Source organism: Sphaeramia orbicularis, chromosome 18 (assembly GCF_902148855.1).
Source record: "Sphaeramia orbicularis chromosome 18, fSphaOr1.1, whole genome shotgun sequence".
Taxonomy (NCBI): Eukaryota; Metazoa; Chordata; class Actinopteri; order Kurtiformes; family Apogonidae; genus Sphaeramia; species Sphaeramia orbicularis.
Genome location: NC_043974.1, coordinates 9,600,677 through 9,620,395, shown reverse-complemented (window position 1 = coordinate 9,620,395; position 19,719 = coordinate 9,600,677). Strand labels below are relative to the sequence as shown.

Here is a 19,719-nt window from a genome sequence, read left to right as displayed (position 1 = left end):
TCTTTGTTTGATTGTTGTCACTCTAGCAACAAAACTACTGGTTGAATTCGTACTAAACTGGGTTTATAGACTGGTAGTGAGCCAGAATAGATGTCATTACATTTTGGGAAAAGTAGGTCAAAGTTCAATTTTTTTATGAATTTTTCAAATCTTTTTTTTTTTTCCCCCATTTACTCATAATGGACGAAATTTCACATATCTGTAGCAGCAAAAACTATTGGTTGAATTCATACCAAATTGGGTTTATAGATTACCAGTGATCCAGAAAAGATGTGGTTACATTTTGGGAAAAGTAAGTTAAAGTTCACATTTTTTAAAGAATTTTACATTTTTTTTCCTCCCATTTACTTATAATGGGCGAAATTTCAAATGTCTATAAAAACATCAAAATTGTTTTAATTTACTTCAAACTTGGCACATATGCAGTATAGAAGCATTTGATATGCTGACATCAGCACATGCATAGACATGATGACATCAGCTGGATCGCTGCCAAAACAAACTAGAATTCATGTGAGGGGCGGGGTTTGTTGTGCCTGACACCACTTGTTTATTTTACTTTACTACTGGGTGGATTAGTATTCTATTACTGCATAAACATGTGTGTTTTAAAAGTAAAAGTACAATATTTCCTTCTGAAATATAATGGAATAGTTGTAAAGTAAAATAGCGTAAAATATGAATAACATTTGAGACGTATTAGGAGTTGTTGTGGATCTAGTGGAATATAAACCACTGTTTTTATTAGTATATAATCATATAAAATGAAAATCATTGCCACCGTGTTAATTTGCATGTGATTCTGAAGCAGCTTCTTGTCTTTTTTCACTTTATAGCAGGTGACATCCAGGGTTTAGGCGATGTACCATCATCTATTATATCTTAAGATGGACTAGAGTTAATAACCCCTGAACTAAAAGGCCCAGAAAAGACAAAACAAACACCTGCACATGTAGTAAAAGAGGCGGAGGTAGTCGGTTGGTTGTAATACAGTTTATACCTCGAGTACTTGTTTGAACTTGAGTTAGTTTTTCGTCTCTGTCTCGAGCTCTGAACGCTCTAAGGTTAGACAGATGGTGATGTTGTGTTTTGTGTCACAGCCTTATTGTCCTTCCGGGCGCTGGCCTGCGTTCATGCATTTTTTATCCACAGGCCAGTCGGCTGGAGCATCAGTATCATAGTGTGAGTTTAATATGTTTTGTTATTATCTTAGCCTCATGTCTGCGTTGCCGTCGGCTGTGTAGTTTAGCATGAAATATAAAAAGTCATTGTCCCATCCTGTAATATCTGTCCTCCCTCAGGCCTCTTACTTTAAAGCAGCACACTGATGATTTCTGTCTTGTCCTCTGTGTTTTCGCCTCCGAGGCACAGACAGTTTAACACTGATGTCACTCTCCTCCTCCTCCTCCTCCTCCTCCTCCTCATTTTTTCCTCCCTCTCCAGGCCAGTCAGTTCAACATGGAACACTTCTCTGGGATGCACAACTGGTACGCCTGCTCACATGCCAGACCCACCTTCTGCAACGTCTGTAGAGAAGCTCTGCCTGGTGTCACTTCCCATGGCCTGTCCTGTGAAGGTATGAAGACCACCACCACCATCACACATCTGAGCAACATTTACCCTGAAGAGCAACTAACACACCACTGTTTTTACAGGACGATACTAATAATCTTGTACATTACAACATTGTTAAAAAGGAATTTTAGGAAAGCAAAAAAGCCCTGTTTCTGATTTTCTCAGAACAGAATAGAATAGAATAGAATAGAATAGAATAGAATAGAATAGAATAGCCTTTATTACCTCTGCCATTAGGTATTGTGATCACTTTGTGTGTTTGTTTGTTTGTCTTTTTGTTTGTTAGTTAGCAACTTCACAGGAAAACTATTCCAACCATCTTTACCAAATTATACCCACAGATAGGCCTAGGCCCTGGGACCAACCCATTAAATTTTGGGCCAAGTAGGCCAAAGTTCAAGGTCACAGCAAGGTCACAAAATCTACAATTTTCCTACCTCTCATCATTGAGCAATTTTCAAAAATTCATAAAAAATTCAAAACGACTCTGATTAGCCTCCAATTTGATCCACCTGTAGCTTATAACAATATCTTGTATCTGGAACAAAATTGTCCACATCCACTGTGGAATGTGGACTCTGTGGACATTTACATTTAACATTGAAAATCCTATTTACGACACATTTTTCATTATAACTCAACAAATATTGATTGAAACTTAATGTAATTTGACATACACATGACTGGTACCAAGCTTCAACTTTGTCTGCTGTATGGAACAACCTGGAAACTGTTTAATTAAAAAGAAATAGTCGATCCACACATGCACACTAGGGCTGAAAGATATATCGTTGTCGTATCAATATCTAGATATGAACATTCAAGATATTAATATCGAAAAAGCAACGATATAAACGATATAGATTTCCCCCGTGCTCGCCCTGCATGTACAGCTCTGGAAGTCACAACAAATTAAATTTATTCGTACTTTATGTTAATGTTGATGACTGGCAGTGAGTTCTTATAAATAAAACTGCACTTTCCACATTCTTTTGTATTATGATGTTTGTATTTTTCTAAAAAATGCTTAGTTTTCACCGAACCCATAGTCATATCGTATCATATTGATATCGAGGTATCTGGCATGAATATCGAGATATGATATTTTGTCCATATCGTTTAGCCTTAATGCACACTATTCGGGGTGCTTGGCGGAGGTTTGCGTTCTCTGAACACTCATTGTCATTGTGCTACTCCAGTCAGTGCAACAATATTAATAAATAATAATAAGAGTAGAGTGAATATAAAATTACAAAACTAAAAATAAGATAAGGTAATAGAAAATACATTTTGCAATTTTACAAAGGAACATAAGAGTAGAGCTAAGTTGAATAATAAAAACTAAAGGGCAACACACGAATAGATGCAAATTTACAGAATTAACAGAATATGACAGTAAGTCAAGTCAACTTTATTTATAAAGCACTTTAAAAACAACACAGTTGGCCAAAGTGCTGTACACTTTGAATGAGATGAACCATATTGACAGTATGTAATACCCATGAAAACAGTATACCTATGAACCAAGTCTATATAAAAAATAGTGCATTTATATTGGTGTGGCCCCATGGGGAACCATGGTCCAATCCTAATTCACCCCTTAGCCCTTACCCTTACCCTTACCCTTACCCCTACCCCTTGGCCCTTGCACTTGGCATTATCCCTTGAAACGGAGCTGCAAGGGGTGGGGGTTGAAACATTCTCCTATGAAATGGGACAACCCTTCGAGACCTGTAACATCATCAGCAGTCATCGATACCGCTATTAACAGATGCGAAAACTATGTTTCCGAAAGTATTCCCCATGCCGTCAGCAGCTGTAACCGTGTCTATTCCACGGGCTTTGGTCATCTTTTTGAGTCTATCAACTATAAACCACAGAAATGCGATGTATAATACATTGAAACGGCATTAAACGGTCGATCAAATGATTAAGTTGTTTAAGAAGAAAGTACGTACATTTGTGCGTTTCTTTCATCACACTGCTGCATTTTTTTTTACTGTGTTTACCTCCAACTTGCAAATGATTCCAACAGAATTATGGGAAATTTCTCCTACCCCTCTGTTTGTGGTGTGGTCCTGGAAAATCTCCATTTTGAAGGCTATACAGCCCTCCACCTTAGCCCTTCCCCTTTGTCTGATTGAGAATCAGGACAACACTACCCCTTCACGTGTACGCGCAAAACGGAGGGGTAGGGGTAAGGGGGAGGGGCCAAGGGGTGAATTGGGATTCAGCCCATGGGTTCTAGATGTAATAGTTTTTATGCTGGCGAGAGCTGACTTTTGGGAAAAGATGTGAGTCTATATTTTATAAGCACTGACATAAAAATTGTTTGGTAAATCATTCTTTAAAATTTAAACAATTAATATATTAATAGCAATATCTAGGGACTGATGTAATTGCGTCGTTCCTGTTTTTAACTTAATTTCCGGTCATGCAGCATGGTACTGCACTTCCCGACAACCATTCTGGGCATAGCAGCATGATTGTAAGGCTATTATATTCCAAAATTACTAATATCTCCCAAAATATTGATCCTATCAACTTGCTGTTTTCGCTAGTCTGTTCCTTGACCAAAAATACATAAGTATACCAAACTGCAGCAGTCAACTCTTTCCGGATTTATTGTGATGCCTGAGACACACACACAAACACACACACAAACAGAGTCCACTTCCCTTTTATAATATAGATAAATACTGAATAAATATTGCATTGTTATTACAGAATAGAAGACTATTACACAACTTATTGCACATAATTCACATTTGTAGGATTACTGCACATTATAGGAAGTGATTTGAGGAAACATTGAGGGAAGTGGTTGAACAGGAAGAAATCACCAAACACCAAAATTATTACTTTTTCCAGTTAAGTGTGGAGAGAGCTCATGGGAAGAAACTGTCATTGAATTTATTTGTCCTTGTTCGGAGGGACCTGTAGCGTCTACCATAGAAAAACAGGTCAAACAGATGATGACAGATGATGATGATGTGGTATCGAGAGCTAGCAGTGTCCTCCAGACTGGGCAGGGGGGAGCCGGTGATCTTTTGATAATTTCATCAAGAATGCTTTTGATTTGATAAGTAAATATATCTATCATATTATCTTACTCTAGCTATTATTGAGTTAAATTTAACCAATAACAAGCTACAGCAATGGTTCATATAACATCCAAATAGAGAACAAGAGTGTTTTTCTTACCCATTTCACGATTCAGTAATGTAAGAATAAGAACACCTCGGCTACATTTAAGTATTTTTCTTCCTGTATCAAAACCCATTACAGTCTTTCAGTGCATCTGAGAGGTCATAATGGTCTTTCAAGTGGCTGTAAAAGCATTTGTGTCAGATTAAAGTTGTACAGTCGGTGTAGAGCCTCGCATCGCGGGGTGAAGTGGGTTTATTGACACGTCAGTGGGTTTATAGCCTCTTATAGCGAGGTGAGGCAGGTTTCAACAACAGGTCTGACACACTCATACGTCAGATACACCAATGTAATATCAGCAATAAAACATACAAGGTCTTTGGACTAATATTCATTACCACTAGCTGTCAAATATTACATGCTTCCTCAGTGAAATAACAATTAAAAACAAAGATATAGGATGTTCTGTTGTATTTGAAAAACCAAGAGATATACGGTTTTCTGCCTCTAGGTTTTCTAGGGGTGTTGCTTTTGCAGGAAATGAAATGATTTGATTTTAATTTAGTGATTTATTCTGAACATGCAATGAAATTTAACATATATGTGAACGAGTATAACATAAATAATACAAAAATCAACAATCAAGACAATCTTAGAAAGAAGAACAGCACAATAGCACTTCTTCCCAATAAACATTCATATCACTGGGTTACAAAAAAATGTTTTTTGCAAGTTGTCTAGGTTTTTTCAACTGAATTAGGACCATTTTGCTCCGCTAAATCCAAAAAGGACATCTGTTTTTCTCAATCAGGTCAGGTTTTTTTGCTAATTTGATTTAGAAAAATTTGATCTTCTCACAATCTACACCCAAACTTTATCTTGGTCACCAAGTTTAATACCAAAATAAGATTTGTAAGCACACTTTATGAAACTTGTGACTTGATTCCTGTTAGGTACAATGGTGTATTCACCGCAGATGTAGCAGAATACGTCAGGCTTATTTTTGCAAGATCTTCTAGTCGAAGCCATTTCATTCACCTGTAATATTAAAAAAAAACATTAATCATAAATTGGCAAAAGTAAAATCTTCAGAACTTGTTTATTGCAAGAAATATGAAAGAATTTTGTATCATATGATGTGAAAATGCCCATAAATGTAAGCAAAAATGTTAAAAAGCCAATATGTAGCATAGTTCAGAAAGTTGACCTGATTGAGCAAAATTAATGTGATTTTTGGATTCAGCACACCAAAATGATCCTAAATTAGCTCAAAAAACTTAATAAATTTGTTGTTGACCAATGTATTTATTTCTCATTCTCTTTTCTTCAGATATAAGAAAATATAGAGAATATGTGCACAGCCTTAAAAGACACACGAGAAATCCAAACTAAATGGGTTCTAATGGTAAAAGTTACTATTTACCGTGACCTCTGACCCCATAACAAGACGCAGCACAAACAGAAACATCTGACATGTTGAACGAACCTGGGATAAAACATTAGAAAACTAAAAACCACAGACAAGGGAGATCAGTAATCATTTGTTCCTTGTGCCAGTATCAACATTTCCTAAAAAATTCATCAAAATCCGTCCATAACTTTTTGACTTATCTTGCTAAAAAACAAACAAACAAAGAAACAAACACAGATGAAAACATAAGCTCCACTGTTCTTTGGCAGAGGTAATGAATGCAAAAAAAATCTCAAATTGTCTAAACAAAAGGATGAAAGACATGTTAAGTGCAAAGGGAGTTCACACTATATACACCTATATATAAATCCAGGTTTTATTCTAATACAGAGACTGAGAAATGCATGTGTGGTTGTTATGACTTTATTAAACCAATAAACCTAATGATGGACTAGGACTTTTACACAGTACTGTAGGGTGTAAATTCACATATACGTATATACTGAGCAAAAATATAAACGCACCATGTACAGCAGGGGTGTCAAACATGCGGCCCGGGGGCCAAATGCAGCCCACCAAAGGGTCCAGTTCGGCCCCTGGGATGTGTTTGCCAAGTGCAAAAATTCCAGTCTTGAATTGAATTAAGAAAAAAAAAATCTTCAATTAAGTCAAAGAAATCTTCAATTAAGCCAAAAAAAATCTAGAATTAAGCCAAAAAAAATCTTCAATTAAGTAAAAAATCTTGAATTAAGCCAAAAAAAAAAAAAAATCTTCAATTAAGTAAAAACATCTTTAATTAAGCCAAAAAAATCTTCAATTAAGCCAAAAAAATTTTCAAATTTAGCAAAAAATCTTCAATTAAGCCAAAAAAAATCTTCAATTAAGCCAAAAAAAAAATCTAGAATTAAGCAAAAAAAAATCTTCAATTAAGTTAAAAAAAAATCTAGAATTAAGCCAAAAAAAATCTTCAATTAAGTAAAAAAAATCTTGAATTAAGCTAAAAAAAATCTTCAATTAAGTAAAAACAGCTTTAATTAAGTAAAAAAAAATCTTCAATTCAGCCAAAAAAAAATCTCAAATTTAGCAAAAAATCTTGAATTAAGCCAAAAAAATCTTTAATTAAGCCAAAAAAAAATCTAGAATTAAGCCAAAAAAAATCTTCAATTAAGTAAAAAAAAATCTTGAATTAAGCCAAAAAAATCTAGAATTAACAACTTATTTTTTTTTCTTTGTTTTAGTGCAAAAATATTAAATTATGAAAATATTTACATTTACAAACTATCCTGTAACACTAAAATGTGAATAACCTGAAATGTCTAAAGAAAATTAAATTACTCAGTGTTTAGTGTCTTTGTAGATCTGAGCCATAATGCACATGGAGAAATAATAAGTTGAGGAATAATATTGTTAGAATTGCACAAAATTTTCTTACGTTTTTTAATTTAAATTTCAATTTTTTCAGGGTTTTTTTTTTTTTTTTTTTGGATAGTTTATAAGTAAGTATTTTCATAATTTAATGTTTTTTTTTACACTTAAACAAAGACAAAAATTTGGAGTTGTCATTATTTATAGGCGTTTATGTTATTATTTTACTAGTTCGGCCCACTGCAGATCAAATTTAGCTGAATATGGCCCCTGAACTAAAATGAGTTTGACACTCCTGATGTACAGTATTTGTGGAACTTGAGACACGCAGCCCAAAATGAGCTCATGGATGTCTTATAATTGTAAAAGATGGTTAATTCTCTTGACTTATAAACAAATTTTGTGTCCATCTTTGCGGGTGAGCACTTGCTCAGTGGTCTAGTGATTCCACCCACAACACAGGTGCATGTCCAGACTAGGGATGTAAACAATTAATCAACTATCAATTAATTGTTGATAAGAATTTGCTCGATTAAATTCTTAATTGTCAGTTAATTGCCATTTTCCACGGCATGTCAGTGATGCAAACTTAGAAATGCCCATTTCTTGTAAACTGCCCCTCTTCAGATCCATTTATCTTATTGAATTTCTCTGTTGAATTTCCTTAGTCCTACTCCATAAATGTCATTGCCTGTACTGTATCCAATGGTCCAATAAATCAATCCTTAAGGAATATGGCACGCTTTTTTCATGAAGTATAAAAACAATAGTTAAGTTTTATTCTTATACACCAGGGGTGTCAAACTCATTTTAGTTCAGGGGCCACATTAAGCAAAATTTGATCTGAAGTGGGCCAGACCAGTGAAATAATAACATATTATAATATAAATAATGTCAACTCCAAACTTTCTTCTATGTTTTAGAGCGAAAAAAGTAAAATTATATGATGAAAATATTTCCATCTACCAACTCTCCTTTAAAACAACGTGAATAACATGAACAAACTGAAGTTTCTTAAGAAAACTAAGTGTAATTCTAACAATATTATGTCTGTTTATCATTTAAACGTGTAAATTACAACTTACAGATCACAGTGGATCCACAAATACACAAACCATTTAATAACAGGCATAAATATTGTTAAAATTACACTTTAGACATTTCAAAATGTTTATATTTGTTCAGGTTATTTGTATTTTTGTGAAATGTTAGTTTGTTTTAGTGTAAATACAGTAAAAGGACCTGAAAATGTTTACATTTACAAAGAGAAAAAATTGAACTTGGTTATTATGATAGTATTTGACTGATCCAACCCACTTGAGATTAAATTGGTCTGTATGTGGAACCTGAACTAAAATGTTTTATATCTTCAGTGTAATTTTTTCATTTCACAAATTCATCCCCAGGGCCGGACTGGACCCTTTGGCGGGCCGGATTTGGCCCCCGGGCTGCATGTTTGACACCTGTGTTATAGACCGTATAAAAAGACAAATTTTCTCAGGAAAATCACCACTTATCAATTAATCCTTAATCCATCGATAAGGTCAACCAACTAATAATTAATGGATTCATGGATAATTTGCATCCCTGGTCCAGACGCTGCTCAAACAGTGTTAACAGTATTCAGGCCCTCCTTATAGTGGGGACAATAAAAGGACACCTCGACATGTCACATATCCTCAGATGTCACCATGCCACAAATGTCGCAAATCATGCAGGAATGGTTCCAGATAATGTCCCATTACTCCGTGTGGATCTCAAGAAGGAGTGGAAGAACAGTCCTCAAGGCACAATTGACAATGTTATCAACTTGATGAAAAGACGATGTGTTGCTCTACGGCACAGGTGTCAAACGTGCAGCCCGGGGTCCAAATCTGGCCCGCGGGATGAATTTGTGAAATGCAAAAATTACACTGAAGAAATTAACAATCAGTGATGTCAAAATCATTTTAATTCAGGTTCCACATACAGACACATACAGTCCAATTAGATTTCAAGTTGGTCAGAACCAGTAAAATATTATCATAATAACTTATAAATAATGACAACCCCAAATTTTCTCTTTGTTTTTTCGGTGTAAAAAAGTAAAATTACATGGAAATGCTTACATTACCAAACTATACTTTTACAAAAAATGTGAATAAACCTGAACAAATATGAACAAACAGAAATGTCTTAAGAAAAGTAAATGCAATTTTACCAATATTCTGCCTGTTACTAAATGTTTCGTGTGATTGTAACGCACATGTGTAAACGATAAACTGATAAACCGAGGCATAATATTGTTAAAATTGCACTTGTTTTTCTTAAGACAATTGAAGTTGAAGTCATGATAGAATTACTTCTGCCAAGGAGGTTGGTCTGTCTGTCTGTCTGTCCATGTGCAAGATAACTCAAAAAGTTATGGACAGATTTGGTTGAAAATTTCAGCAAATGTTGATACTGGCACAAAGAACAAATGATTAATTTTTGGCGCTGATCGGGGGGGGCACTGATCTGCCTTGGTGGAGGTCTGTACTCTCCTAGTGCTTTTCTACTTTTACTTTTTTCACTGTTATTATTTTACTGGTTCAGCCCACTCGAGATCAAATTGCGCTGAATGTGGAACTGAACTAAAATGAGTTTGACACCCCTGCTCTATGGGAAGCCAGTGGTGGACACATGAGATATGGAGCTGTGATTTCTTTCAACATGAATGTCCCTGAATGCCACACGCCACTATCAGGTTCTAACGGACAGTAATCTGTACTACACTGATCAACAGAATAAACTGAGTGTGATTGAATATATTATGCAACACCTATTCAAGTTCAGGTGTCACATGGTGTGTTTATATTTTTACTCAGTGTAGATAAGCAGCTCTCATTCATATGTGTTGACGCTAATAATAGCTTTAACACATTTTAGAAATCAGAGTTTGCAAAGTGTGTTTTATTACCTCCGCCAAGGAGGTTATGTTTTTGCCAGGGTTTGTTTGTCTGTTTGTTTGTCTGTCCGTTAGTGTGCAACATAACTCAAAAAGTTATGGACAGATTTTGATGAAATTTTCAGGGTTTGTTGGAAATGGGATAAGGAAGAAATTATTAAATTTTGGTGGTGATCGGGGGTGGGGGTCCCATGGGGGGGGCCACTGATCAGCCTTGGCGGAGGTCTGCGCTCTCCGAGTGCTTCTAGTTTTATTTTTTTCATTTTTAATTTTAATGTCAGCCCTGCGATGAACTGGCGAAATGTCCAGGGTGTACCCCACCTTCCCCCATAAGTAGCTGGGATAGGCTCCAAGTGACCCTAGTGAGGATAAAGCAGGTTCAGATAATGAATGAATGAATGAATGAATGAATTTTTTTTCATTTTATTTTAAATTATACATTTACATAAACATGTACTTAGACATAAGGAACCACAGACACACTACAAAACAAAAACAAAAACAAACAAATTATACAACAAACCAACAGACCTATTAACCCTCCAGTATCCCGTCCAGCAAGGCCCTTACTAAGGACCAAGTGTGCCTTTTTGGCACACTTGTGGAATAATGTCAAAAAAAATTTTCATACAGTTTGTTTTTAATTCTTTTACACTTTTTTTAATTTCATCAACTTGAGCCGTGAATACAAATACCAAATACTCAATAACTGTCACATTTTTTAACCCTTTAAATGCCGTGTTTGTATTGTAAACAAACCATTTTTTTTGGATGGAAAAAACAAAAAAATATATATTTTTTTACAATGTACTACATAAAAAGTGGATCACATATTATTTGATTTTTGCAGCCTGGCATATGTCAATGATTAACTCCAACATTGGCTAATTTATGTTTATGTTTATGCATTTGGCAGACGCTTTTTTCCAACTTACAGAGGAAAACCAATTAAATCACTCGATCAATCAAATTTTATTTATATAGCGCCAGATCACAACAAAAAAGTTTTCTCATGACACTTTATATATAGAGTTGGTCAAAACCAGACTCTAAGCCAATTTACAGAAACCCAACAGAATCCTCCAGGAGCAAACACTTGTGACTGGTGACAGTGGAAGGAAAAATTTCCCTTTAACAGCAGAAACCTGGAGCAGACCCAGACTCCATGAGGATGTCCGTCTGCCTGGACCAGTTGGGGTTAAAGAGAGAGAGTAAAGAAAGAGAAAAAGAGAGAGCGATAGAGATAGAGACTGGGGGAGAGGGGGAGAAGGGGGGAGTAGGGGGAGACACATGGAGGCAGTTGTGGTTAAGTGAGTGATGATGATGAAGGCAGGAGAGAGGCATGACCACCGCAGCAGGTCCAGAGATAATCCTGGGAAAATCTATGATAATCCTGGGAAAAACCTTATTAAAATATTTACAATTATTATTATTATTTTTGGCGCCAGGTCAAATATTCAAAAATACTAGCATCTGTTACCAAGTGTGCCAAAAATGCACACCTAGAAATCAAACTATTAAATATCATATATTGATTTATTTTTCTGCTCTAATTTGATTTTATTTTTGTAAATCAAGGTCAGCCCTAATCATACATATCAAATGGAGGAAATAGTGCGTTATAGGCACACTTGGGAGACAGATGCTAGTCTTGTAATTTTCTTTTGTTTACATTGTGCAGATTTTTAACTGGTGGCCAGAATTTTAAAGATCATGCACAAATGAACAACTTTTGAATTCTAACCTTTTTTAAATTGCGAAAAATAATATGAAGTTTTTTAACATGAAGTGCAAAGTGTGCTTAAAAAGCACACCCGGATACCGGAGGGTTGAACACAAAAAAAAGAGAAAAAAAATCCACAACAACAAGAAACAACAACAACAAAATGAATAATATTATCAACTCCTCTTTACAATGCTCAGTTTATAAAGTGTTTTAACAGAAAACCTAAGTAGGAATGTAATATAACTACAGATATAGATAAAACTGAAAACATGACGTCAAAAGACACAAACAGGACAACAGGTCAGAGAATATAAAAAAAAAAAGATTACTATGACTACTTTCACAAAATAAGAGAATAACATCAGTCTATTTTAGAAACGATAAATGCATGAATAACCTTTTCCCGAAGCAGCATTGATTTTATTACAGAGATGGCTCGTAAGATTAACCCAACATATCACAAATGTCACAAAGCATTGTCTTAACCGGTCTGATTTTTATTTATTTATTTTTTGTGTGTCTTTTTTTTCCAGTCTGTAAGTTCAAGGCACATAAACGCTGTGCGGTTCGCTCTACTAACAACTGTAAATGGACCACGCTGGCCTCCATAGGAAATGACATCATAGAGGACGAGGAGGGGGTGAGCAACGCTAAGTCTGGTTCTGTTACGCTGAAAGAATCATGAAACTGCAATTTATGTTTTCATTGACAAGTTAAGCAACAAAGAAGATCATTATTGTAGCTTCCATGAGTCTTTGTATATTGATACTTTTCTACGATTTCTTTTACTATGAAAGAAATAATCCTGTTTTGAGGACAGTTGTTGTCGCATATATTTAGAGAGGTTTTCTTCTGCATTTTTTCAGGTTTCCATGCCCCACCAGTGGCTGGAAGGCAACCTGCCAGTCAGTGCAAAGTGTGTGGTGTGTGACAAGAACTGTGGCAGTGTGCGGCGGCTGCAGGACTGGCGCTGCCTCTGGTGCAAAGCCATCGTAAGTCGAGCGAAGTTGTCAAAAAGTCTGTCACGTCTGATCTCCGTCACTGCCAGGCAGAGAGATATTATCAGATCAGATCTGACACATTTCAATATAAGTCAGTGTTTTTCAACCTTGGGGTCTGGACCCTACATGGGGTCGCCTGGAATTCAAATGGGGTCGCCTGAATTTCTAGTAATTGATAAAAATAAAAATAAAAAACTTACTCAAAAAATATGTGGTGAGTTGACAGAGACAATCCCAATCCATAAAAGACATGACAAACTGCGAAGATGAAACTGCAGCACTGTAGTTCTGTTTATCTGTCAAATGTTCATTGTGGTCAGTTTCAGATGCTGCAGCTCTTTCATAATTCATAATTTGAGTTCTTGTTTGTTCAGTATTAATTGTCAGCCTTGTAAATACAAGCTGGACTGACTGTACATATCCTGACCAAGGGAAAAAAAATGCTCACTTTGTGCAGTAATCTACACCTGGATTTTCTGCCTCCGTCCAGAATAATATACATTATATAGACTAAATGTCATCTAAAATTAATTTGCAACATAAGTCGCTTTTCCATTGACCCTCAAATTGCACAAAAATAACTTGTGCATTAAAAATTTATCTAATGGAAAAACAACAATTTTGCCAGAAGTCTGATTTTTTTCATTAAAAATTTTTGCGCTGGCAAGAGGTGGTATTTCAGGTGTAGTGCAAATGGTATATCACTCAAAACTGCAATGGAAAGACCTTTTTTCACAACTAGAGTCAGGTGAATTAAAAAAAGCGGATGTTGACAGACGAAGAAGAAGAAGAAGAAACATGTCGCGGTATATGTGGACACACCAGGAAACCCAATAATTTTTTAATTTAGTACAAGATAAAGGGGTAATATATAATAATAATGAATATATCTGTACATCAACACCGTATTTACATTCGTCGCCATGTTTATGGAATGACTTCCATGTCATCTCGCGATAATAAATAAGCAAATCATAGCATTTGTGATTTAATGGAAAAACCGACATTACGCACTTCTGTTTTTTTGACATTTAGTGAATATCGGTAAAGTTTTGCGCAGACGTCCAATGGAAAAGCGACTATAGTATAGCAAATTATTACAGAATCAAAAACAAATTAATTTTACCCCCCAAAAAAAAAAAAAAAACCTCTCCATTTTGAATGTCTGGGGTCACCAGAAATTTGTGATGTTAAAATGGGGTCACGAGCCAAAAAAGGTTGGGAACCACTGAGTTAAACAGAGAGGGTAAAGGAAGAGAAAAAGAGAGAGAGAGAGAGAGAGATTGGGGGAGAAGGGAGGAAATAGGGGAAGACACATGGATGCACAGCAAACTGAACTAGAACTGTTAAAAACTACAACAGCTGGTGTTAGTATAACTACCAATAACTAGAACAAATGTCCATAAATGTTAATACTACTACTACAAATACAAGTATTAACAGTGGATGTACTACTACTGCAACTGTTAAACTTAACTGTAAAATTAATGTTTATTTGCAGCTTAGTATAGCAAAGCTGCATGATCAAAAACAAATTAATTTTAGCAAAAAAAAAAAAGTCTCTGTTTTGAATGTCTGGGGTCGCCAGAAATTTGTGATGTTAAAGTGGGGTCACGAGTCAAAAAAGGTTGGGAACCACTGATATTTTGCCGCGTTTCCACTATGTGGTATCGGCTCGGCTCGGCTCGGCTCGACTCGACTTGGCCTTTTTGCGTTTCCATTACGAAAAAGGGCCTGGAATCTGGTACTTGGTACTAGTTTTTTTGGTATCCCCTCCACCGAGGTTCCAGGACTGGGGAACAGATACTAAAACGTGACGTGTAAACACTGCAGACCACTGATTGGTCAGAGAGTCGTCTCTGTGACCCGCCGTTTTACAAAAAACAGATGCGGAAATTGACAGTAAATATAGCGGTAGGTTAATCCACATGATGACACCCCGCAAAACTACACCATGGTTTGTCGAAGAGGTTCATATGTAAAAATTCAGCACGAGCTTGACGAGACAACACGAAACAAGCAAATTTATCAGCAACTCTCTGAGCAGACGGCACGGAAGTAACGTGCTGCATCGCTATGACAACCAGGCACTCTAAAGTTGGTAGTATCCTGTAATGGAAACGGTTGCCAGGAATAGGACCTGGTACCCGAGTCGAGTCGAGTCGAGCCGGTTCCACGTAATGGAAGCGCGGCATAAGTGAATCTTTATTTATGTATATATAAGTTTCATCCAAGTTTTTTTTTTTAATATGCAGCAGGAGTCAGTAAAATATAATACAAGATTTGATTTATTTAGTCTAAAATTTACAAGGAAAGCACAAAATAATAACTGATTAGTGCTTTTTTTCCCTGAATTTAACTTGCATTTTATGGGCAATAAAAAGCTAGCCTGGCCACCCATCCTCCTTTCTCAATGAGAAACCCATCTGGAATCACGGGGCTTGAATCCAAATATGAAGGCAGGACTAACAGGCGCAGAATAAACCAATCACAGATAAGATGGACGTGACGCTTTTGTCATAAAAGCTGGAGAATACAGGGTGTAATCTTAGTTTAGTTTAATTTAGTTTAGTTTAGTTTAGTTTGAATATGCAACAAAACAAAGTAATCCTACTTAGTCCTTATAAATGAAACAGATTATAAGAAAACAAAACAAACAAAGAAAAAACAAAAACCTATACATAATGAAAACAAAGTATGACTTCATTTGCATATTCGAAAAGGAGTGGGAGGAAGTATAACTTTTTTTTATTAGTGATAGTTAACAAGACAATGTGGACAGAAAAACAACAACAACATGTAAACAAAGGGAAAATAAAAAATAAAAAAAATAAAAAACAACAACATCAACAGAGTTATGACAAACAACAACAATGACAACATCATATTACAATGAAAAAGATCATAAATGTAAATAGCAACTCAACAATATAGCTTGGGTTAGGGGCGATAGGGAAAAGGCGAAGAGGAGAGTGGGAATGAAAGTGTGAAAGAGAGAGGGGGGAAATAGTAATTGTTGTAGTGATGCAAAAATATATAATAATAATAATAATAATAATAATAATAATAATACCAGTAGCCTAATTTGCTAGTATTATTGTGGCAGTATAGTAAGTATAGAGGGTATGCACATACGTCACCCCCCCCCCCCCCAGGCCACGCCCCTCTACGTCAGACTGAGTGGCAAAAACCAACCTGCTCAACATGACGGAGTATAGCAGTAAACACAGCCAGACCGGGAAAATGTGAAATATGAAATTAAATGAAGGACAATTGGACTGGACATGGATCCATACGAGCTACCAAAGAACAAGTGGTCCATGAACACTGACATGTGGACACAAATGGAGTATCCGGACATCCAGGGTGGAGGGGATCAGCGCTATTTTTACCTGAAACAAATATACATGGTTTCATCATGACTGTCAACCAGGGTCCAAAACTAGGGCCCAGAACCAGCTGATCCAAAGTGCATTTACAGTAGACCGTGGACTGACCCCAGTGAATATATGCATGATCTACTGGGACTGAGGAGATTTACTGAGTCTAGTTCAGATCAAGTAAGTAAGTAAGTAAGTAAATTTTATTTATAGAGCACTTTTCACAGACAGAGTCACAAAGTGCTTTATCAATTCAAATCAGAATAAGTTTACAGAGACCCAACAGAATCCTTCAGGAGCAAACACTTGTGATTGGTGACAGTAGCGAGGAAAAACTTCCCTTTAACGGGCAGAAACCTCGAGCAGACCCAGACTCCTGAAGGATGGCTGTCTGCCTTGACCAGTTGGGGTTAAAGAGAGAGAGAGAGAGTAAAGGAGGAGAAAAGAGAGAGCGATAGAGATATAGAGAGACTGGGGGGGGGGGGGGACGACACATGGAGTACTTTATGATGAATACATAGAGTGTAATCAGTCTGTGGTGGTCCTGGGTCAGGTGGGAGACTAAAAAGCCTTTTTGAACAGGAGGGTTTTGAGGTGTTTCTTAAAGCTCTCTGCAGAGTCCATGGACCGTAGGTGTAGAGGCAGGTCATTCCATAGACGTGGTGCCACAGCTTTAAAAGACCTGTCACCGCGTGTGCTAAAACAGGTGCGTGGAACCATCAGCAGGTGCTGTCCTGAAGACCTCAAGCTGCGAGTCGAGCTGTAGGACTGGATCAGGGAAGCAATGTATGCAGGGGCCTGGCCATGTAGAGCCCGGAAAGTTAGCACAAGAATTTTGAAATGAAGACGATATAGAACAGGGAGCCAGTGGAGAGTTTTAAGGATGGGAGTGATGTGGGTTCTCCTGTTTGTGCGGGTCAGGAGCCTGGCAGCAGAGTTCTGGACAAACTGTAGACAGACCAGCTCCTTCTTGTTTAAGCATGTAAACAGGCTGTTGCAGTAGTCTAAGCGAGAAGACACAAAAGCGTGAACGATCATCTCGAGCTCATTTATGGACACCATAGACCTGAGTTTGGAGATGTTGCGTAGTTGGAAGAAACAGTTTTTGACTAGGTGTTTGGAGTAGAATTCTAAAGACATGTCCTGGTCAAAGATGACACCCAGATTCCTCAGTTTGGTCTTTACCGAGGAACTCAGGTCTCCAAGGTGATGTTTGATCCCTGGGATTGCACTATCCGGGGCAATGATGAGGGTCTCAGTTTTGCTGGAGTTCAGCTGGAGGCTGTTATCATTTAGCCACTGCTTCAGCTCTGACAAGCAGTTGATTAAGGAACTCAGTTTGTGGGGCTCAGAGGAGTTAAAGGAGCAGTATATCTGGATGTCATCCGCGAATAAATGATAGGAGACATCACTATACTGTTGGATAATGTGGCCAAGTGGGAGGACATAGAGTAAGAATAGCACTGGTCCCAGGACAGAGCCTTGGGGCACACCACACAGTAGATCCACTGAGTCAGATTGGAAGTTGTTTATTGACACAGTGAAGCTTCTGCCGGTCAGGTAAGAGGAGAACCAGTCTAGCACAGGACCTGACATCCCTACCAGGTCCCTCAGTCTCTCAATCATTATGGTATGGTCCACTGTGTCAAAGGCCGAGGAGAGATCTAGCAGGACCAAGACCGTGGATTTCCCGGAGTCAGCCGCCATCAGGATGTCACTAGACACTTTTAATAGTGCGGTTTCTGTTGAGTGGCGTTGTCTAAACCCAGACTGAAAAGTGTCATAGATCTGGTGTGTCTCCAGAAAAGCTGTAAGTTGTTTAGACACTGCTTTCTCAAGGATTTTGGCCAATAGGGGGAGCTTTAAAATGGGCCTGTAGCTTTTGAAGTCTGTGGGGTCCAGTGTGGTTTTCTTTAGTTTAGGTTCTATGATGGCCTGTTTAAAGGAGCTGGGAAACAAACCAGTTGAGAGCGACAGGTTAAAAAGCTTTGTGACCCATGGTCCAATAGTGTCAAAGACACCGACAAGGAGCTTATGGGGGAGGATGTCTGCAGAGTTGGAGGAGGGTTTCGTTTTGGATAAAAGTACTGAGATGTCCTCCAGTGTCACAGGGTCGAAAGAGGACCAGGTTTGCAGAGGGGGATCAGCTCGGGTCAGACGGCCAGAGGGTGGTGGGATATTGTGTTTAATATCCCTGATCTTGTCTGTGAAGAAGTTTAGGAAGTCATTGCTGTCAGCTTTACAGAGCACGGGGGCAGCAGGGACAGCAGGGGACACAATGGACTGGATTGTGTCAAAGATTACTTTGGGGTTTTTCTTGTTTGTGGCTATAAGTTTGTGGAAGTAGCTGGATCTTGCCTCCTTAATCATTTTATTTAATGAGGTTATGAGATCTTTAAGATGTAACCTGTGTACTTCCAACTGGGTTGCTTTCCAAAGACGCTCAGTTTTGTGACAAGTTCTCCTTAGGTTTAAGATGTTTTCATTTGAAGTCATGAAGACAAAAACCATGAAAGATCTGATCATGAAACCAAGAGCTTTACTAAGAAGGAACGTTAGCCAAAACAATACGTAATTTAAGGTCTGATTTTACTCAAAAATACAGCATAAATTAATGTTACCTGACACGAAACAGGATCCACAGATCTAGGTTTGGTTTCCTGGATTTGTGGATCCATCTACTTCTCTTTTCTTTGTCTTTCGGGGCCTGTAAAACGATAGCTCCGACTGCTTTTCAAACCTGTTCATACAATCAATCGCACATGAGCTCTTCCCCATTTTTGTATTAAATATTGTTCCTAAATTTAGACAGTATTGAAGCCAACGCTGCTACTCATTTCCCTCTTTTTGCCACTCAGTGGGCATAACCGCAGTGACTTCCACTAGCGGTGACGTCATTTTGCATACCCTCTATTGTAGTAAGTATAATTTATTTAATCCCACCCTTATCCACACAACAGTCTATCTTTTAACTTCCTATTAACAGAATATATGAAAAATTACCTTTATTTGTCATCGTACAGAGCACAGTGACATTTAAAGGAGACTCCTACGATGTAATGTATTAAAAGAAAATGCATAGGTAAATATGAAAAACTCCTATAGAACCGTGAATAATACTAAAATACAGTGAGTGGTTGGATATACACAGTGACTCTAAGTATTTGCATAAACAGTAAATACATCAG

At 37.2% G+C, this 19,719-nt stretch overlaps 1 protein-coding gene across 2 annotated transcripts in view; it reads left to right on the top strand.

Annotated features, from left to right (window-relative positions):
- Window positions 1-19,719, top strand: part of LOC115438539 (diacylglycerol kinase delta) — a 292,835-nt gene that overhangs the window by 163,386 nt on the left and 109,730 nt on the right. For both annotated transcript variants that reach the window (XM_030162205.1, XM_030162204.1), the window contains exons 5-7: window positions 1,444-1,576; window positions 12,684-12,790; window positions 13,017-13,142. In XM_030162205.1, coding sequence (XP_030018065.1) covers window positions 1,444-1,576; window positions 12,684-12,790; window positions 13,017-13,142 — 366 coding nt within the window. The remainder of the gene's footprint in view (window positions 1-1,443; window positions 1,577-12,683; window positions 12,791-13,016; window positions 13,143-19,719) is intronic.